Source organism: Kogia breviceps, chromosome 11 (assembly GCF_026419965.1).
Source record: "Kogia breviceps isolate mKogBre1 chromosome 11, mKogBre1 haplotype 1, whole genome shotgun sequence".
NCBI classification, from domain to species: Eukaryota; Metazoa; Chordata; class Mammalia; order Artiodactyla; family Physeteridae; genus Kogia; species Kogia breviceps.
Window position 1 is genome coordinate 23,928,622 of NC_081320.1, and position 19,210 is coordinate 23,947,831.

General features: G+C 44.4%; 1 protein-coding gene across 1 annotated transcript in view; it reads right to left on the reverse strand.

The window, feature by feature from the left end:
• Positions 1-1,057: 1,057 nt before the first annotated feature.
• SLC4A5 (solute carrier family 4 member 5) overlaps positions 1,058-19,210 on the reverse strand; it is a 99,441-nt gene continuing 81,288 nt past the window's right edge. The window contains exons 21-26 of the mRNA XM_059079907.2: positions 11,230-11,298; positions 10,581-10,754; positions 8,171-8,320; positions 6,136-6,220; positions 4,982-5,049; positions 1,058-3,034 (exon numbers count right to left, since the gene is read on the reverse strand). Coding sequence (XP_058935890.1) covers positions 5,015-5,049; positions 6,136-6,220; positions 8,171-8,320; positions 10,581-10,754; positions 11,230-11,298 — 513 coding nt within the window. The 3' untranslated portion in view covers positions 1,058-3,034; positions 4,982-5,014. The remainder of the gene's footprint in view (positions 3,035-4,981; positions 5,050-6,135; positions 6,221-8,170; positions 8,321-10,580; positions 10,755-11,229; positions 11,299-19,210) is intronic.

Here is a 19,210-nt window from a genome sequence, read left to right on the forward strand (position 1 = left end):
TTCTGAAATACTGTTATCTTTCTGCTACTATCTTGTTGTGACCTAATTTTTCTCATTGGATGTAATCAACCTAAATATTCCTATATTTGGTAATACCCAATCCAATGCCTTAAACAAATTGGTTTAAAGAGCTGTGGAGAAATCAGCCCAGTCCTTTTCATCTTACATCCCAAAAGGTTGTGCCAAGCCAGGAGTTTAGTCTGTAAGATTCATTTAAGTGGTTAGTCTTGTTCTGATTATTTTCTAAACCATATGTTCAATTTACACAGGACTTTTTGATATGCTTTGCCAAGCCCCCCCCCGACAAGATATAAAAATTGTTTTCATGTGTCTGTGTGTGTTTAAAGCATTAGTTTGATTGCACAGATTGAAAGGTATTTGCTGTGGCATATTTGCAGTGAGGATAGGTCCGGTGTATTCTGCTCAAGGGCTGGGTATTTGGCTTTCATGCAGGCAGAAGCAACTCCCATTCCAGGCAGCTTGAGGCAAAGAGAAGAAGGAGAACAATGGAGAACTGACCTTCTCCCCGCCTTGTTCATCTGCCGCCTTTATATGCTTTTTTAAATACATTTATTTATTTTATTTATTTGTTTTTGGCTGTGTTGGGTCTTCGTTGCTGCGCGCGGGCTCTCTCTAGTTGTGGCGAGCGGGGGCTACTCTTCATTGCAGTGCGTGGGCTTCTCATTGCGGTGGCTTCTCTTGTGGAGCATGGGCTCTAGGCACACGGGCTTCAGTAGTTGTGGCATGCGGGCTCAGCAGTTGTGGCTCACGGCCTCTAGAGCACAGGCTCAGCAGTTGTGGTGCACAGGCTTAGTAGCTCCGCAGCATGTGGGATCTTCCCGGACCAGGGATCGAACCCGTGTCCCCTGCATCGGCAGGCAGACTCTCAACTACTGCGCCACCAGGGAAGCCCGTCGCCTTTATGCTTTTGATAGTTTTCTGGAGATGAAGAGGGATGATAGTTGCTAGAGATCTTTTCGCAAGTGAGGTGTAGTTCCTGTACATAAGCCGTGCCTGCTGACTCACCCAAATTATTAAACATGGAGCAAGACAAGCAGACAGGATTAAGTTTTATTGAACTGTAGTTACACGTTATTGTTACTGCACGGAGAAGTACCAATATGTCAACCTATTAAAAGCTATGGAAATTAAAATGTTCGTGTGTGTGTGTACAAAAGGCAAATGACAGGCAATGTGAAAATTACGGTGATCAGTTTACAACAACAAAAAATTAACATTCTAGTTTTCCAGCTTGTTTGATTAATCAAGCACATTTACTCCTGAATCCACAACATTGCTACAATTCAATTTGGACAAAATGCTATTGGAAATCAGCCAGTTTTTAAAACTGAAATGTTAAGGGTAGATTGTTAGCTCTACCAAAATTGGTGCAGATGAAGACAAAGAATGTATACTTAAGCTCAGGCAATGGTTCTGGGTTAGTGAGCAGCTAAGTACTTCTGCTGCTCTCCGTAGAAGTGGTGGAGGTTTAGAGCTTTACCTAAACCTGGCAGTATCCTTGGAAGGGAGTTCTGAGATTTAATTTAATAAACACTGAGAGCTTTCTATGGACCAGGCACTGTACTGGCTCTGGGGATTACAGAGGCAATTAACTGTCCCTGTACTCAAGGTGGTTAATGATCTAGTGTCATTTGTCTTTAAAAAATAGAAAGGGATAAAGAAAAAGCACCTGCATTTGTCATCTTGAGTAAATGTGGTAACCGTAACCAAAGTGATTTACTCAAGATTCAAATCCACAGTTTTTTTGGAGAAGGTGAATGTCAGATGCATTGTGGCTATCAGGCACACAGTAGGTGGTAAATAAACATGGTTGGTGTTTGTTAAGTATGACTTGAAGATACGAAGACTGATCTTAAATTTCATGAGGAAAAGAGTTTGCTTTACTATTAACGGGTTTTTAATCTACCCAATTTGTTTCTAATTATTCCTTTAAAGTACTAGTCTGACTAGTATTACAGAGTTTTAATCTTCCAAAATTTCACATGAGCCCTGCCTAATAATAGGCAATATTAATGTGAATGCAAGTTTGACTTTGGGAATCAGGCCATTGAAAACGTGCAGGAAAGACCTACCCAAATGCATAATGAAATGTGATTCTGGGCTTGAAAAACCAGTGATACTAATTTAAAGGATCATTTTGTTGATTTGCCATGTGATTTGAGATTTCATTTTAACAGGAACTATTTTGTTTTTAAAATATCCACTCAAACATGTTGGTCCTTTCATTACCAGACTTTTAGAAATAGCTTTCAATCTGGAAAAGCCCCAGTCACATGTCTGTGCTGGAACAAGGTTCATAATGCAGATAGTTCAAACTTGTCATATGACCCTTAGAAAACTGAATTGGATGGAGAGATAAGAGGTCCTTTTTAGCATTTCTTAATATGCAAAATTGCAAAACAAATTTTCCAAACTTGGTCTATTAAAGTATGAGTATTTTAAGTTGTTTTCAGACCATCTAGATAATTTAAAATCTCAGCTTTAAAAAAAAAATCTTAACTGATATTTGTTTTAAATAAAAATTGACTAGTGCCCCTTTATCTTAGCTACAGTTTTGAGAGAAAGCATTTTTTCATTTCAAAAGAAATGTTATAATTTCTATACTGGACTGCATTTTAAAATAAGGTGTAACATTTAGCTTTAGTTATTTTCATAACTACAGAGGGAAGTAGAGGGCTTTGCACGTAAGCAGTGCTTTTCATCAGCAGCTCTCCAGTTTTCTATCAAGCAGAATGACTCCCTCTGTTTGGTAAATAAGGAAACAGGTTTGGAAAAGTGAAGGGTTTTGGCCCAGACCCTCACAGTGAAGACTAAACCAGGCCCTCACTCTGTGCCCCGTCCGTCCTCCTAGAGGGTGGTCTCGCTGTCAGCTTCTCTTCTATATCTTTCCATGTCTGTGAAGTCACAGTCTGGCTCCATCTCTATCTTCACCTGTGGCACCATGAAGACTGGGCTCTGTGAGTAGCTGAAGGCAGGTGAAGCTGGACAGGAGATTTTGAAGTGCAGGGTGATGCTGAATGAGAAAAAGAAGAGGGAAGAACGATTTATCTAGGATTTGGTGTTTCTTAATGCTCTCCCCCAGAACAGGGTTCTAGTGCAAATAGTTCTGTCTTTGCTTTTGAACTCTTAACACATCACAGGAACTAGCAGTATCCTATCTGCTTGGCCTTCAGCTGTCACAATTACTGGTCTCACCCTTTTTCAACCTATTTTTCACATTGCTGCCAAAGTGAACTTTTTGGATCATGAACCTGACTGTGGTTCCCCACTGTTCAAAGGAGAGAATTCAAGCTCCTTAGCCTGGCGAGACAAGAGCTTTCTCTGCTCAAACTTCTGCCTCCTTGCTGTTTGCCCCGTCCATCCTGGGTTCTTTGCCTTGTGTCTGTGTGATATTTCAGGCCTTTTCTCAATACCTGCAGTGCCTTCTTTTCTCTCTTTTTTCTTTTACTCTGTACATCTGGAAGACTCCTATTTATTGTTCCCAGATTCTCTGGGTAAGGCAGAGTCCTCCCTTAGATGCCTGTCCTTTCTCTTATGTGTGCTCCGTTCTTGGCATGTGGTACACATGCCTGTCTTTCTATATTCCCAGAAGTTAAGCATCATGCCTGGTAGATCATGGATGCTTAATCTTTGTTGAACTAGATCATGTTGCTGAGGTTTTTCTTCACTGAAATGGAATCCTGCTATTTAGTTGTCTTTACTTCTATGTACTTTCATAGATTCAGTAAAACACCAGCATAGTTGGGAGGTGCCATCACTAGTTATGAAATTTTCTGCTTTTCTGACCTTGTCCCCTGCTTTGTGTACTTTAACAGGTTTTTGGAAGTGTCCTATCCTGGACCAAATTCTCTCTCCGTTAACTGAAATTAGAGCAATTAGAGATTTAATTTTGTGTAGGCTACCTTAAAATGAAACTAAGATAGACAGTGCTTTTCTCTTAACACATTTATTTATAAATATCTGTGGCATTAAGGGCATAGGAGCCCTGACTGGGGAGGTGGGATGAGAAGGCAGGCAGAGATGTCATTTGGACAAGCGACACAGTAGTCTTGGGCCTGCTGCTTAGGGAGGCTTATACTGGTGATAAATCTCTTCTCATCCTGGCAATGTGATAACAGCTTTGACATGTAACTCAGAAGATCCTATACATGTTTCCCCAAATCTCTCAAGTGAGTCCCATCTCCGTCTGGAGCCAGCTACCTCTAGTCTTGGGAAAGCCCGTGCTTTTACTGTCACATGTAGCACAGTGATTCTTGTCCAGCTTAGGGCACACTGTAGGAGTGGGACTGCCCCCACCATCTTCCCTAGTAATGACTGAGGCAGACTTTCTTGCCTCTGAATTCCTCTTTTCCGTCTTTGCTCCCCCCTTGTTTTCAATCATCAAGTAGTCCCACCTTTTTTGAGGGTGGCTTCTCATTAAGAACAGCAAGGAATCACATGGTTGGCATGGGAGTTCCTGGAACCTGGGCCTTGAATCCTTTCTTGACTGTTTTTATCTCCACTTGATCATTGATATTTAGTTAGCTTTCCTTGATACCCTTTCTGACCTTTGCATATTAAGCATGCTGTTATTTTACTCCACAGAGTATTAGAGTGCTTGGTGTTTTGATCCTTAGAGTTCATTCATCCTGGCTTTTAATAATAGATAGTTAAATCACATCTAGTTTCTGTTTCTCTTTTTCAATATTTACTTTCAATTTTCATTCTACTTAATATTTTGTAATAATTTCCTTTTCTAAAGTTCAGTACCTTTGTGTGTTGTAATCACATTATATCAATAAGAGGACAGATTTGTTACTTGACACTCAGTAATCAGGTCTGTGCCTTTGTGTCCTGTGGTGGACCAGCAAAGGCCTTTTACTGAGACACTGGTTAGCCGGGGAAATCCTAGTCCCTCTGCTTTCAAAGCCATTGCTTAGGCTCCTATCTAACACTCAGAGTCTTATCTCATGGCTGTTACCTTCGGTCGAGTTCTGAATCACTGAAGGAAGAATCAGAGTGAGTAACTCCAACTGGAAGATCTTTGTCCTGGCAGGAAAATTAAAGTGTCAGATGTGGAGCAGCTTTGAGAACTATTCTGGAGAAGACCCTCTTTCTCCAGTGCTTCCCTCACCCATTTCTTCTCCTTTCTATTCTCTAGCCCCGTGGCCAGTACTACACAAGAGGAATATAGGGGCCTCACAGAGATAGGTGGCTTCTGGTTCATTTATTCCTTCACCCAGAGGTGGGTGGGAGGCATGGCAAGGGCCAGGGAAGAATGAAGAAAGTTGAGGGGGGTATACAGATGAGAAGGGGGAAGGGCATGAGAAATTCAAAAGGAAGGAGGTACTTCTGGAGGAGAATGTAATGGGAAGCCCTTCCTTGAAGGGCCCTTGTGGGGGCTGGCAGGATCTCCAGTGTGGGCCTTTGGGGAAAGTGGCAAGCCCTTAGGAGCACCAGGGTCAGGACCCATGTTGGCATCTTTCAGACTACTCCCAGGATAGACTGTGTTGTCTTGATGACGAGACTATCCACCAATAGGAAGCTGAGGCTGGAAGCGGGTAAAGGCAGCAGTAAAATCCCCCAAGATCTTCATAAGCCACATCTGATCCTTCCCGGGCAGGTTCCCTTTCAACATGTGGAAGGTGCCTGTGATTCATACAGAATCACAGCCCAACGACTAGGACCTTGACTAATTTATAATCCCAGTGTGATGCTACTTGTTTTCCTAAAGGGGACAACTCAGCTTGGCTTTGAGCTCTCAATCATTTCAACAACCACTGGCAAACATGAGAGGCTCAGCAGGTCCTGTTTGGATCAGCGCAGTCTGAAACAATGCGAGAGGGGGCAAGGTGGTACCACAGGCATCTGAGGGCACTAGGGGTAAGGAGGGAAAGGGGGGGTTTGCCTAAACAAATGAAGATTGATCACTGAAGTCTACATGGTTTTGATTTGGGGCTTCCATATGGTTGGAGTTCCAGTTCTTGTAGCCCAGTTCTTGTTGAACTCTGCCTGGCCCAGGAGTCCTTTAGTATCTAGGACCAATAGATCTGAGTTAGAGATGAAAGTTTCTTGAGGAAGAGGTGGAGGATTAGTAGTAAGTAGGAAGGGAGAGACACCATGTGTTTTACTTACTGGCAACGCAGTGGATACCGTTTTGGGGATCTGATTGGACACTTTCCATGGGAATGTTTATAACTGAGGGAGGAGGGAACTGGGGCTGGAGAGAAACAGTGGGAAAAGCTGATAAATACCACCAATACAACAGTGTTGGCTTTCTTGCCAAGATGGAAAATACATGCGTCCACAGTGTGCAAACCACCATCTTCTTCATATCCAGACTAGACAGTGGCTGCTGCAATTACCCTGGGGCCCACTGAGGACTCTAGAAAGGACAGAACTCTTGCAGCAATGTTACTCATCAGAACAGTTTCAACTGTCGTGGTAACCAGTCACTTGGGAGTGAACCTCACACGATAGCTGAAGACGTGTATAAAATGAATTTATGTAAATTGAATCCCGTTTTTCCATTGAATATATCATATAAACCAGAGATGCTTTTTCCCACCCCTGAAATAGTTCCTGGCATGAGGTAGCCACTCAAATATTTATTGAATGAATCAGTGAAAGATTAATACTTGTCTTTAAAAGGCACTTAGACTCTCAGTTTCTTTTTTTTTTTTTTTTTTTAGTGGTACGTGGGCCTCTCACTGTTGTGGCCTCTCCCATTGCGGAGTGCACACGCAGGCTCAGCGGCCATGGCTCACGGGCCCAGCCGCTCCACAGCATGTGGGATCTTCCCGGACCAGGGCACGAACCCGTGTCCCCTGCATCGGCAGGCAGACTCTCAACCACTGCGCCACCAGGGAAGCCCCTTACTTTTTTTGTTTTTTCCTCTCTCTCTTTTTTTTTTTCTCAGTTTCTTTGTTCTCAGAACCTAACTTTGCAAATCATCTAACTCATCAACAAGGGGGAGTTCCCTGGTGGCCTAATGGTTAGGATTCTGGGCTTCCACTGCTGTGGCCTGGGTTCAATTCCCTGGTCAGGGAACTGAGATCGTGCAAGCTGTGCAGCACGGCCAAAAAAAAATCATCAGTGAAAAACATGTGAATGGGAATTATGGGCTTCTTACGTTCTGGGAAGAGGACAGTAATTAAGGACCAGGGGAATTTTGGCCTATCACTACCATCAGAAGATGGTTTAATCGTCACCAATCAGTCAGCAGGGGCTTGCCTATGAGCAGCTTTGATCTGCAAAAGGCAAGATTGCTAGAACAGTTCACAGTGGAGGCAGGGATGTGGGTTTGGGTCAAATTGGGAGAATGGGAGCCAGGCATGGTGTTAGGAAGGACATGGGCAGCTTAGTATGTTGGAAATGATCAGATTCAAAGTCGGAATGGTTTTCTTAGTTCCCTCCTAGACCTTTAGCCTATACGTCCATCTTGGGTGAGTCACTTCCCTTTTGGGGGACAGTTTCATCATCTGTAATGAACACTTGAACTAGACGATCTTTTTCACCAAAATTTTGTGATTTACTGTAAGTTCTGGACTGACTTCTTGTCTGTTGACTCCCTGAGTGTTTTGGGGTGAGATGGGAGGGGGCATGGGAGAAGAGAGGGGCAGATGGGGTGACTGAGACTGAGTGGTCCCAGGCATCTGGGGAATGTAGTCACCCTCCTTTCAGGAGGCCACGTGCGTCTTCCCCCACCTCTCTGCCCAGGACCCTACGGACAGGCCCAAGCAAGGCTTGTCCCCAGTCCTCTCACTTGCCCAGGAGTCCAGTCTACTAATGAGTCCCTATCAGACCCCTCCCCCTGGGCCCGCTCTGTTCTTTGGAGGTCAGTCCTCATAACCTCCTCCATGATGGAGCCGAGTCGTCTGCCCTGTCCCCTCAGGGACCTACACTGCTGTTGTAATGGCCCCAAGAGCCCACAGGAATGGGGGAAAATAGGCATGGCCAACTGACTTTTTCCTGGATGAGAGGGCTCGTTCACTGTGGCTTACCCTGAGGGTATTCATGTGAATAGACATGATCTCAGCACACCAGACTGACACTGGGCCCAGGCAATCGCTCCTGGCTACGTGAGAAGCCTCCCCACCCTGGCCGTGGCAGAGGTGGAGGGAGGGTCTCTTGATCCCTCCCATCAGCCCGGGCCTCACATCCTCCCCACCTCCTCGTCACTGTGCTCATGGGCCCCTTTCCTCTTCTTCTTATCTGCCTCCTTTTTCTCCTTCTCTGGAAGGATGTTGTCAATCCAGGCCAAATCATGCTGGGAGAAGATGAGGTCCAGAAGCCTTCGAACGATGATGAGGCCCAGGATCTGTGGTGAGAGTTCAGAGAAAACCATGGGCTCAAGGCCCCAAACTTGGGCACCATTTTTTTTCTCCCTCAGTCAGCTACGTTCAGGGACTTTTTCGGGTATCTTTGGGACATTCTCGAAGCTGCCCCAAACCACTGTTCACCTCCCACCCATCTTGGTTCCTCTCATCCAGCCTCCCCTCAGTTGAGTGGCGATGCCTACCAGTGACCCAGAGGCACAGAGCCTGTGACAGCTGAGGTGCAGAGTCAGATGGGGACCATGGGTGGAGAACTACAGTTATTCTTTAAATTAGTGGCTCTCAGACTTGAGCTTAGATCAAATCACCTGGCAGCTTGTTAATACCCACACTGCTAGGTGCTGGGTGAGTTTCTGACTCAGAAGGTCTGGGGGTGGGGCCTGAGATTTGCATCTCTAACAAGATTGCCAGGAGATGTTGAAGCCGCTGATTCAGGGATGACACTTTGAGACCAACTGTCCCCATGGCCCCATTTCTGAGAGCTGCCAATCTCTCTGCTAACAAACTGAATAAAGTATACTGGCATATCTAGAATTTTTAAAGGAAAGTCTAGAAAGTTTTGCTCTGTTCAGGATAAACAAAGGCAAAACATGTGCTCTTTGGAGAAGATTAAACACTGACTTTTAATAGATGCAACGGGTCCAAGTAGCTAGTTATGAATATTGTCCTTTCACCACCAAGAACTAGCCATTAGATGAGGTCAGGGAGAAAACCATCCAGCCGGATTTAACACTGGGTCCTCACTGACCCTGTGTCTTGGGAGCAAGCAGAGCTCGGGAGTTGGTCAGACCTGGTATGTAAAATTCCTGGCTCAGAAAACAGAGCATGGTTGCTAGGGGCAGGGGTAGGAAGAAGGGCTGTCACATAGGGACAACACAGAATTTTAGAGGTGATGGAACTATTCTGTATCATGACTGTGGTGGCGGAATCGCTACTCCGTGTTTTGTCAAAACTCATAGAACAGCAGAGTCAATTTTACTGCATGTAAATTTAAAAATATCAATATGAGGGAAGGTGTGAATCTTGGCTCTGCTCCTTCCTGGTTGTGTGACTTGAGTGACTCACACGTGCTCTCTGAGCCTCAGTTTTCCAGTCTGTAAAATGGTAGTTCTTTAGGGAAGGTGTGGGCTAAATGAAACAGCACTCAGTACATGCCAATTGTGACGATCCTTTCCCCTCCTCACCTCTGAAACCCATGAGGGCACTGTTGGGGAGGACCCGTTTCACTTTCCCTGGAGTGGTGGTTTTCAACCTTGGCTGCACATTTATGCTGACCTGTAGACTTGCTGTAAATACCAATGCCTGGGTTTCTCTAAGAGATTCTGACTTCATTGATTTGGGCTGAGGCCTGGGTGCGTGTGCTTTTAAAAAAGCTCCCAAGTGACTCTTATGAGCAGCCAGGGTCAAGAATCACTGACTCAGAACCCTGCCAGGATATTCCAGATCCTACTCTGTGTCCTCACTTTGGTCCCTAATCCAGCTCTGCAGGCTTTAGGGCCCACCTAGGGCTTCCCCCAAGCATTAACCCACAGTGCCCCCTCCCATTCCTCATGCTGCAGCAGGGGCCATGGGCGATCTAGGTGCCAGATGCAATAAGTTGTTGGCTTTTCTTCTTTTCACTTTTAGTTTTGGAATAATTTCAAACTTACACACAATTTCGAGAATAGTCAGAGAATGCTCACATACTTTCCCCAGCTCCTCCAAACAATGACATGTTAATGACATTGGACTTTGAAGTTCTAAATCTCTATTTCTAGCTCTCCCCATCCCATCCCCCCATGTATCTTTTCAAATTCAGTTATATTGAAGGGTGAAGAATTATATTTAGTGTAGATCTACTTCTGCACTTGGTTTGAATTTTGGCAGTGGGGAACTCAGTCTCCTTGTTGAATTTGCCTAGCTTCTCCATCGCACCCCAGAGTTGGCGAAGTTGGTTGGCTTTTGCATTCTCACTGAGCTGCCCTGACCTGAGCTGGGTGGAGGTGGGCGTGTGGGCTGTCACTACAGCATCCACCCACCACATACAACTTCCCTCCCCGTCTCTCCTCTCCATTCCACCACACCCCACCCCCACCCCAGCTCTACTTGGCCTGGAGTCACAACCCGAATCTTGATCTGTGCCTCCCTTTGTGACCCCGAGAGAATCAGGCCACTGTGGAGGAGAAGGCGAGGGTGGGTCTCCCCCAGGACACCTTCCCCATCTGAACCTGCTGAACATGAGGGGGAAGACTGCACTCATCTTACCATGACTGGGAAGATGATGGCGGCCACCGTAGACTTGAGGATCCAGAGCACAGCCAAGCACAGTATCTGCACCAGGGTGAAGAGGTGGATCCGGCGCAGGGGCACGTGCCGCAGGAAGGCATGGTCCGGCTGGTGCTTGGCCGGCATCAGGAAGAGTTTGCAGCGATCCCAGAACTGGTGAGGACAGAGGAAGGCTCAGCCAGGCCATGGGGACGCTGGTGGCCCTGCTGGGGGCTTGGGTCTGGTGAAGTGGGTGCTGCAGTGGGGTCTCATAGAGGGGAGCCCCTGGTCAGGCCTTACGAATGCAAAGGAAGGGGACTGGAGGTCTAGGAGGAGGTATGAGATCTTATGGTGGGGGAGTGCTGAGCCCTTGGTGAGGGCTACAGCCCTGGCACTGGCCCCAGTAAACATTGCCCACATTCAGGGAAAATGCAGCTTAACAGCAACACAAGCTATACAAGACGTCTGGTGTATCATGGTAAATAAAGAAAAAAACAAAACAATGTTTTCTTCTGTGCAGATTGCCTGAGAGAAGAGAGAGGTGTAGTGAAATGCTCATAGGAGTCAGCTCGATCTGGGTTTTGAATTCTGAGCCTCGGTTTCCTCATCTGTAAAATGAGGATTAGAGGACCTAAGGGGAGAGCCTTACCTGGATGCCATTCAGGGAGGCCACACCCATGTAGAGGAAGACACCATACAGCACTGGCAAAGGGATGTACTGCAATGAGAGAGGGAAGCAGAGCTCTGGACTGGGCCTCTGCCCAAGGCAGGCTATTGGCCACCCTGTTCAGGGTGACTGTCTGCTGAGCCACAGAGGCAGCCTGGTCAGCCTCGGCTTTCTCCAAGTGGTGAAAGAGCTGGATGTTTGGAGGAATGAAGTGTCTGCTAGCAGATCTGGAGCCAGAGTGTCACTGGGGAATGAGATGGTCTCTGGGGCACTCCTGCCCTCTTCTCTAGCCCAGTGGACAGTTGCTCTCCCAGCCTGGTCCTCCACGCCCCCCTTTAGGCCCTGCAGAAGCCATGTGGTCTGGCTGAAGATATATCTTCTGGAACATGGCAATTCTCCACAGACTGCTCATTCCTGCCAGCCCCTTCCCACCTCCAGTGCCAGCTAAGGGCCCCCCCCAACCCAAACCGCATTGCTCAGCTTGCAGGGGGCTGGGGACCTTTGATGAGCTGAACTACTAATGAGTGGGGAGCACCTGCTGATGAACAAAGCTCATGCATCATATATGATCAGGTAAAAGAGTCAACAGAAGTATACGAAGTAACCCCTACTGGCTGACAACCAACTGCTGATGGTTTGGTGGGTATCTCTCCTTCCCATCATGCTCACAGGTAGTTTGTTGGCTTTTTCAAAAGTTGGATCATGTCACTCATACTGTTCTACAGTCATCACTGTGACTCTTTAGAAGACTTCTGAAGTATGTCTCTCCAAGCTGAGTCTTGGCTTCTTTCATCCTTCCCTTTGCCTGCACCCGTGGCTCACCACTGCAAGCAAGGCTGCTCTGCTCGCTCCCAGGGCAGCTGTGCTGAACACTTGCGAGAACACAAAGTACCATATCCAACTTTTAGAAGCCATTTAAGGATGTTGGCAAATCCAAACAAATCAATAACCTCTCGTTTAAAATAAATTAGGCTGTGTTCATTTTTTAAACACAAAGCATGATTTGGACCCATATGCTATAAAACTTAAACTACAACACTTGAATTTAAAGAAAGGAAATCTGGGCCTATTGCATCATTCCATTTGTACATGGCTTATGACGTTTTTGCCTAATTATGAAATAAGGTAAAAATTTCAACCCATCAACAGACTATTGTTTTAATAAGATATATATGTATATACAAAATGGACTATTATTCTATTACACAGCCATAAAAAATGAAATATTGCCATTTGCAGCAACATGGATGGACCTAGAGAATATCATACTAAGTCAGACAAAGACAAATATTTTATGATATCACATATGTGAAATCTAAAAAAATCATACAAATGAATCTTTATACAAAATAGAAACAGGGACTTCCCTGGTGGTACAGTGGTTAAGACTCCATGCTCCCAATGCAGGGGGCCTGGGTTTGAGCCCTGGTCAGGGAACTAGGTCCCACATGCATGATGCAACTAAGAGTTCACAAGCCACAACTAAGGAGCTGGCGAGTCGCAACTAAGGAGCCTGTGAGCCGCAACTAAAGAGCACACCTGGGACTTCCCTGGTGGCGCAGTGGGTAAGACTCCACCTGTCAATGCAGGGGACACGTTTGAGCCCTGGGCCTGGAAGATCCCACATGCCACGGAGCAACTAAGCCCATGTGCCACAACTACTGAGCCTGTGCTCTAGAGCTCGCGAGCCACAACTACTGAAGCCCACAAGCCTAGAGCCTATGCTCCGCAACAAGAGAAGCCACCACAATGAGAAGCCCATGCACTGCAACAAAGAGTAGCCCTTCCTCGCCACAACTAGAGAAAGCCCGTGCACAGCAATGAAGAGCCAATGCAGCCATAAATAAATAAATAAATTTATTTTCAAAAATTCATATTAAAAAAATAAAGAGCATGCCTACTGCGACTAAGACCCGGTGCAACCAAATAAATAAGTAAATAAATAACTTTTTAAAAAGCAAAACAAAACAGAAACAGACTCACAAAGAAAAGAAACTTAGGGTTACCAAAGGAGAGAGGGAGGGGAAGGAATAAGTTAGGAATATGGGGTTAACAGATACATACTACTATATATACAATAAACAACAAGGCTTTACAGTATAACACAGGGAACAATATTTGATATCTTGTAATAACCTGTAATGGGAAAATAATCTGAAAAAATAATCTGTACTAATCAGCCTCAAAGTGTGGGAGCAATTAACAGAGAAATAAAATCTTAAAAGACTAAGCTATAGGGGCTTCCCTGGTGGTGCAGTGGTTAAGAATCCGCCTGCCAATGCAGGGGACGTGGGGTCGAGCCCTGGTCCGGGAGGATCCCACATGCCGCGGAGCAACTGAGCCCCTGTGCCACAACTACTGAGCCTGTGCTCTAGAGCCTGTGAGCCACAACTACTGAAGCCTGCTCACTGCAACAGAGTAGCCCCCGCTCGCCACAACTAGAGAAAGCCCACATGCAGCAACGGAGACCCGAGGCAGCCAAAAATAAATAAATAAATAAATAAATTAGTTTTAAGAAAAAGACCAAGCTATAATCTGTAACAACACAAATTTAAGATGGCTTAAAACTTCCCTTTCACCCTAATGAGTGTGAAAACCACATCAAACTGAGTTGTCTTAGTTTATATTTACCAGTCACTGATTATCAAGTCACCTCATTATCAAGCCTAGGAAATTGTCTCCAGTCTTGTCATTTGCAGGCTGAAGCAGCTTTCTCAGAAAATCCCAATGGCCCATGACATCACAAGTGACAGTGCTGTGATCTAGAATCCTAGATTAATCGGTGCAAATCTTTCTTGGATCTCCAGGGAAAGGCCCTTTTCAAATATTAGTGACACAGTCAAGTGGCAAAAAGGTGCCTCTGGTGTCAGCTTTATACCACCTGCTAAAGCAATGAACAAGGATCACAGCCCTACAAACATAAGGACATCACAGCCTTCCCATATAATTTGAGGCTGAGATCATGAGAACAACATGGGGACAGAGGTGGCACTTCCACATGATCAGGAGTTCCTCTGAGGCAGAATACAGTAATCCACAGTCTTAATGAGCTGTGGTGAGTTGCAGGCAAAAAAAGGAAACAAAACAAAAAACCTTTGGGGATTGGGATGAACTGAGAATCCGCAGAACTGAGTGAGTGTGTAAGTCATTTATGCTGCCCATCAGATACATGGTCACTTCATCCCTCAGTGCCCTCGTTTGGCAAGATAACCAAATATTTGCAAATTGGTGATGGAAGGACTGAAGATTATTGTTAGGGGAAACACTGACTGAAGCCGCCCGCCCTGGCCAGGCAAGATAGTAGCCACTCGCGTGAGTCATCTTAGGACAGGAGGTCCTGGTAAGGAACGAGGAACTAATAAGCTACCACCAACAGGAAGAATTCGGGAAAGTTCAAAGGAGAGAGGAGACACCAATCCATATGTCTTACCAATCTCCCAGAATCCTCACTGGAATCATCTTGGCTGACCGATGCGCGCGCCACCAAGAAGTTCCCTGAGTCAGAATGATTGGCCAGAGACAACACGGAAACTAACCCAATCACCATAAAACCTGAGACTTTATGTGGCAGAAAAGTTCTCCTGGGTTCCCTTACCCTGCTGCTCTCTGCCCGGGCGCCCCTTCCCAATAAAGTCTCTTGCTTTGTCAGCATGTGTATCTCCTCAGACAATTCATTTCCACATGTTAGACAAGAGCCCACTCTTGGGGCCCTGGAAGGGGTCCTCCTTCCTGCAACATTATCACTGATCCTCTAATAAACATCACTGTATCTAATATCAGTCTAACCATCCATTGATACGGAGAGAGGAGTGGGGGGTGATTTTGTTCCTTGCTGCTCAAAGTGTGATCTTTGGACCAGCATGATTTGGTACCATTGGTGAGTTTGTTAAAAATGCAGAATCTGGGGGACTTCCCTGGTGTTCCAATGGTTAAGACTCCATGCTCCCAATGCAGGGGGCCCAGATTTGATCCCTGGTCAGGGAACTAGATCCTGCATGCTTCAACTAAAGATCCCGAGTGCCGCAACTAAGATCTGGCACAGCCACATAAATAAATTAATGTTTTTTTTTTAAAAAAATGCAGAATTCGGCACCCCCCCCCCCACAGACCTACTGAGTCAGTATCTTCATTTAACAAGATTCCCAGGTGATTTTTACTTTTTTTTTTTTTTTTTTTTTTTTAATTGCGGTACGCGGGCCTCTCACTGTTTGTGGCCTCTTCCGTTGCGGAGCACAGGTTCCGGACACGCAGGCTCAGCGGCCATGGCTCACGGGCCTATCTGCTCCGCGGCACGTGGGATCCTCCCGGACCGGGGCACGAACCCGCGTCCCCTGCATCGGCAGGCGGACTCTCAACCACTGCGCCACCAGGGAAGCCCTCCCAGGTGATTTTTAATACACATTTAAAAAAATTTTTAACATTATTATTGGAGTATAATTGCTTTACAATGGTGTGTTAGTTTCTGCTTTATAACAAAGTGAAATCAGTTATACATATACATGTATCCACATATCTCCTCCCTCTTTCGTCTCCCTCTCACCTTCCCTATCCCACCCTTCTAACTGGTCACAAAGCACCAAGCTGATCTCCCAGTGCTATGTGACTGCTTCCCACTAGCTATCTATTTTACACTCTCTCACCTTGTCCCAGCTTAGCCTTCCCCCTCCCCATGTCCTCAGGTCCATTCTCTAGTAGGTCTGCATCTTTATTCCCATCTTGCCCCTGGGCTCTTCATGACCTTTTTTTTTTTTTTTTTTTTTTTTTAGAGTCCATATATATGTGTTAGCATACGGTATTTGTTTTTCTCTTTCTGACTTACTTCACTCTGTATGACAGACTCCTCTAGGTCCATCCACCTCACTACAAATAACTCAATTTCGTTTCTTTTTATGGCTGAGTAATATTCCATTGTATATATGTGCCACATCTTCTTTATCCATTCATCTGTCGATGGACACTTAGGTTGCTTCCATGCCCTGGCTATTGTAAATAGAGTTGCAATGAACATTGTGGTACATGACTCTTTTTGAATTATGGTTTTCTCAGGGTATATGCCCAGTAGTGGGATTGCTGGGTTGTATGGTAGTTCTATTTGTAGTTTTTAAGGAACCTCCGTACAGTTCTCCATAGTGGCTGTATCAATTTACATTCCTACCAACAGTGCAAGAGAGTTCCCTTTTCTCCACACCCTCTCCAGCATTTATTGTTTGTAGATTTTTTGATGTTGGCCCTTCTGACTGGTGAGAGATGATATCTCATTGTAGTTTTGATTTGCATTTCTCTAATGATTAATGATGTTGAGCATTCTTTCATGTGTTTGTTGGCAATCTGTATATCTTCTTTGGAGAAATGTCTCTTTAGGTCTTCTGCCCATTTTTGGATTGGGTTGTTTTTTTTTTGATATTGAGCTGCATGAGCTGCTTGTAAATCTTGGAGATTAATCCTTTGTCAGTTGCTTCATTTGCAAATATTTTCTCCCATTCTGAAGGTTGTCTTTTTGTCTTATTTATGGTTTCCTTTGCTGTGCAAAAGCTTTTAAGTTTCATTAGGTCACATTTGTTTATTTTTTTAAAATTTCCATTTCTCTAGGAGGTGGGTCAAAAAGGATCTTGCTGTGATTTAAGTCATAGAGTGTTCTGCCTATGTTTTCCTCTAAGAGTTTGATAGTGTCTGGCCTTACATTTAGGTCTTTAATCCATTTGCAGTTTATTTTTGTGTATGGTGTTAGGGAGTGTTCTAATTTTGTTCTTTTACATGTACCTGTCCAGTTTTCCCAGCACCACTTATTGAAGAGGCTATGTTTTCTCCATTGTATATTCTTTCCTCCTTTGTCAAAGATAAGGTGACCATATGTGTGTGGGTTTATCTCTGGGCTTTCTATCCTGTTCCATTGAGCTATATTTCTGTTTATGTGCCAGTACCATACTGTCTTGATTACTGTAGCTTTGTAGTATGGTCTGAAGTCTGGGAGCCTGATTCCTCCAGCTCTGTTTTTCTTTCTCAAGATTGATTTGGCTATTCGGGGTCTTTTGTGTTTCCATACAAATTGTGAATTTTTTTGTTCTAGTTCTGAATACACATTAAAATTTGAGAAGCCCTGGAACAGAACTCTACTGGAGGAACTGGTACAAAAATAGGTGAGGTTAATAAGTGATATAGAAAAATTAATAAAAATAAAACCACTAGTAACTAGGATCCAACTTGCACCCCCTAAAAATGTAGCATCGGGGGACCTCTCTTCTGTTGGCTACATAAATAAGAATTAAAAATTTCAACTAAAGTATGGTCTTGGGGAGACAGCTCTCTAATGTAAGTTCTCTATGAGTCTAGTACTTGGCTATGCCTAATTTGACAGAACTAGGCAAACTTACAGTTGCAAAAAGTTTAACAAGTTTTATGGAAAATTTTCTTGATTGGAAATAAATTCTGAGATTAAATCTAAGAATTCAGATCTGGATTAAGTTGTATTTTTCTTTAACTGGCTATACCAAATATCTCTCCTTTACCTAAAATCAATCTAATATTTAGTACTGGTGTCAGCTAGTGATAATGCTTTAATCACCTAACAATTTTGAAAGCATTGATATATACCTTGATACAATCAAATCAGAAATCTTAAATCTTATGATCAATAAAAATCTAGATGTCTTCCATGCTATAAAATTTATCAAATAGATTAGTGGTTAAATAAAATGATTATATATATATTTCCTCTCACTGTAAAAGAACATGAGCAGGCAAATTTTTCATATCCTTTTGTGACTGAATGCAAAGACAATATCAGAGCATTTGGAGCTATAATAAACCCCAGAAAAACTTTTTCATGACAGCCAAAGCAATAATGAATATTTCCCCATATCTGGCATCTTATCCTATTTCTAGAGCCCATTTAGGTTTTTTTTTGGCTGTGCTGGGAGACTTACAGGATCTTAGTTCCCTGCTAGGGATCGAACCCCGACCACTGCAGTGAAAGTGCCAAGTCCTAACAAACCACTGGACTGCCAGGGAATTCCTCCATTAAAAAAAAAATTTATTTATTTATGTTTGGCTGCTTTGGGTCTTCGTTGCTGCAGGTGGGCTTTCTCTAGTTGCGGTGAGTGGGGGCTACTCCTCATTGAAGTGCTTGGGCTTCTCATTGCTGTGGCTTCTCTTGCTGTGGAGCACGGGCTCTAGGCGTGCGGGCTTCAGTAGTTGTGGCGCACGGGCTTAGTTGCTCCGCGTCATGTGGGATCTTCCCAGACCAAGGCTCGAACCCGGGTCCCCTGCATTGGCAGGCGAATTCTTAACCACTGCACTACCAGGGAAGCCCCCGCCATTTGTTTTTATAAGATGCATAAATTAATACAGAAATACAGTCTACAGCTTGGAAGTTACAACATTTGTGCCGAAAACTGCAGCAGGGGACTTCCCTGGTGGCGCAGTGGTTAAAACTCCGCGACATGATCTGTCAGTGGCCCTTTCCCTTAATGCCTTCAGAAGGCTTTCCTTTCTTGAATTAAGCTAAGTTGTAGTCACCCAGTCTTTTGCAGCTATTTTTCCCTTTGAATATCTTTTTACAAGCTCATTCGCGGTAAGCTTGTAAAAAAAAAACAAAGACTAAAGAACCATGATGTTAATTGATTTGTTTACAATGGAAAATATTTCTGGCTTGAGAACTGGTGCTGGGCACAACCAAACAGGTTTGAGTTTGGGTATTTTTTTAACGGATGTTTCCATTTTGCAGGAAACAGATTGTATACGGGGTGGGGGGCAGGCATTTTGTTTATTTAAAAGAGTATTTTAAATGGCCAGGGAATGTCTACTTTTGCGGAGAGGCTGCCAAAGAGCCATTGCGCCTTAACCAACCCCCACACCCCCGCCCTGGCAAATTCATATGTTAAAGTCTTAACCTCTAGTACCTCAGCGTGTGACTGAATTTGGAGATAGGTCCTTTAAAGAGGTAATTAAGGTAAAATTAAGTCAT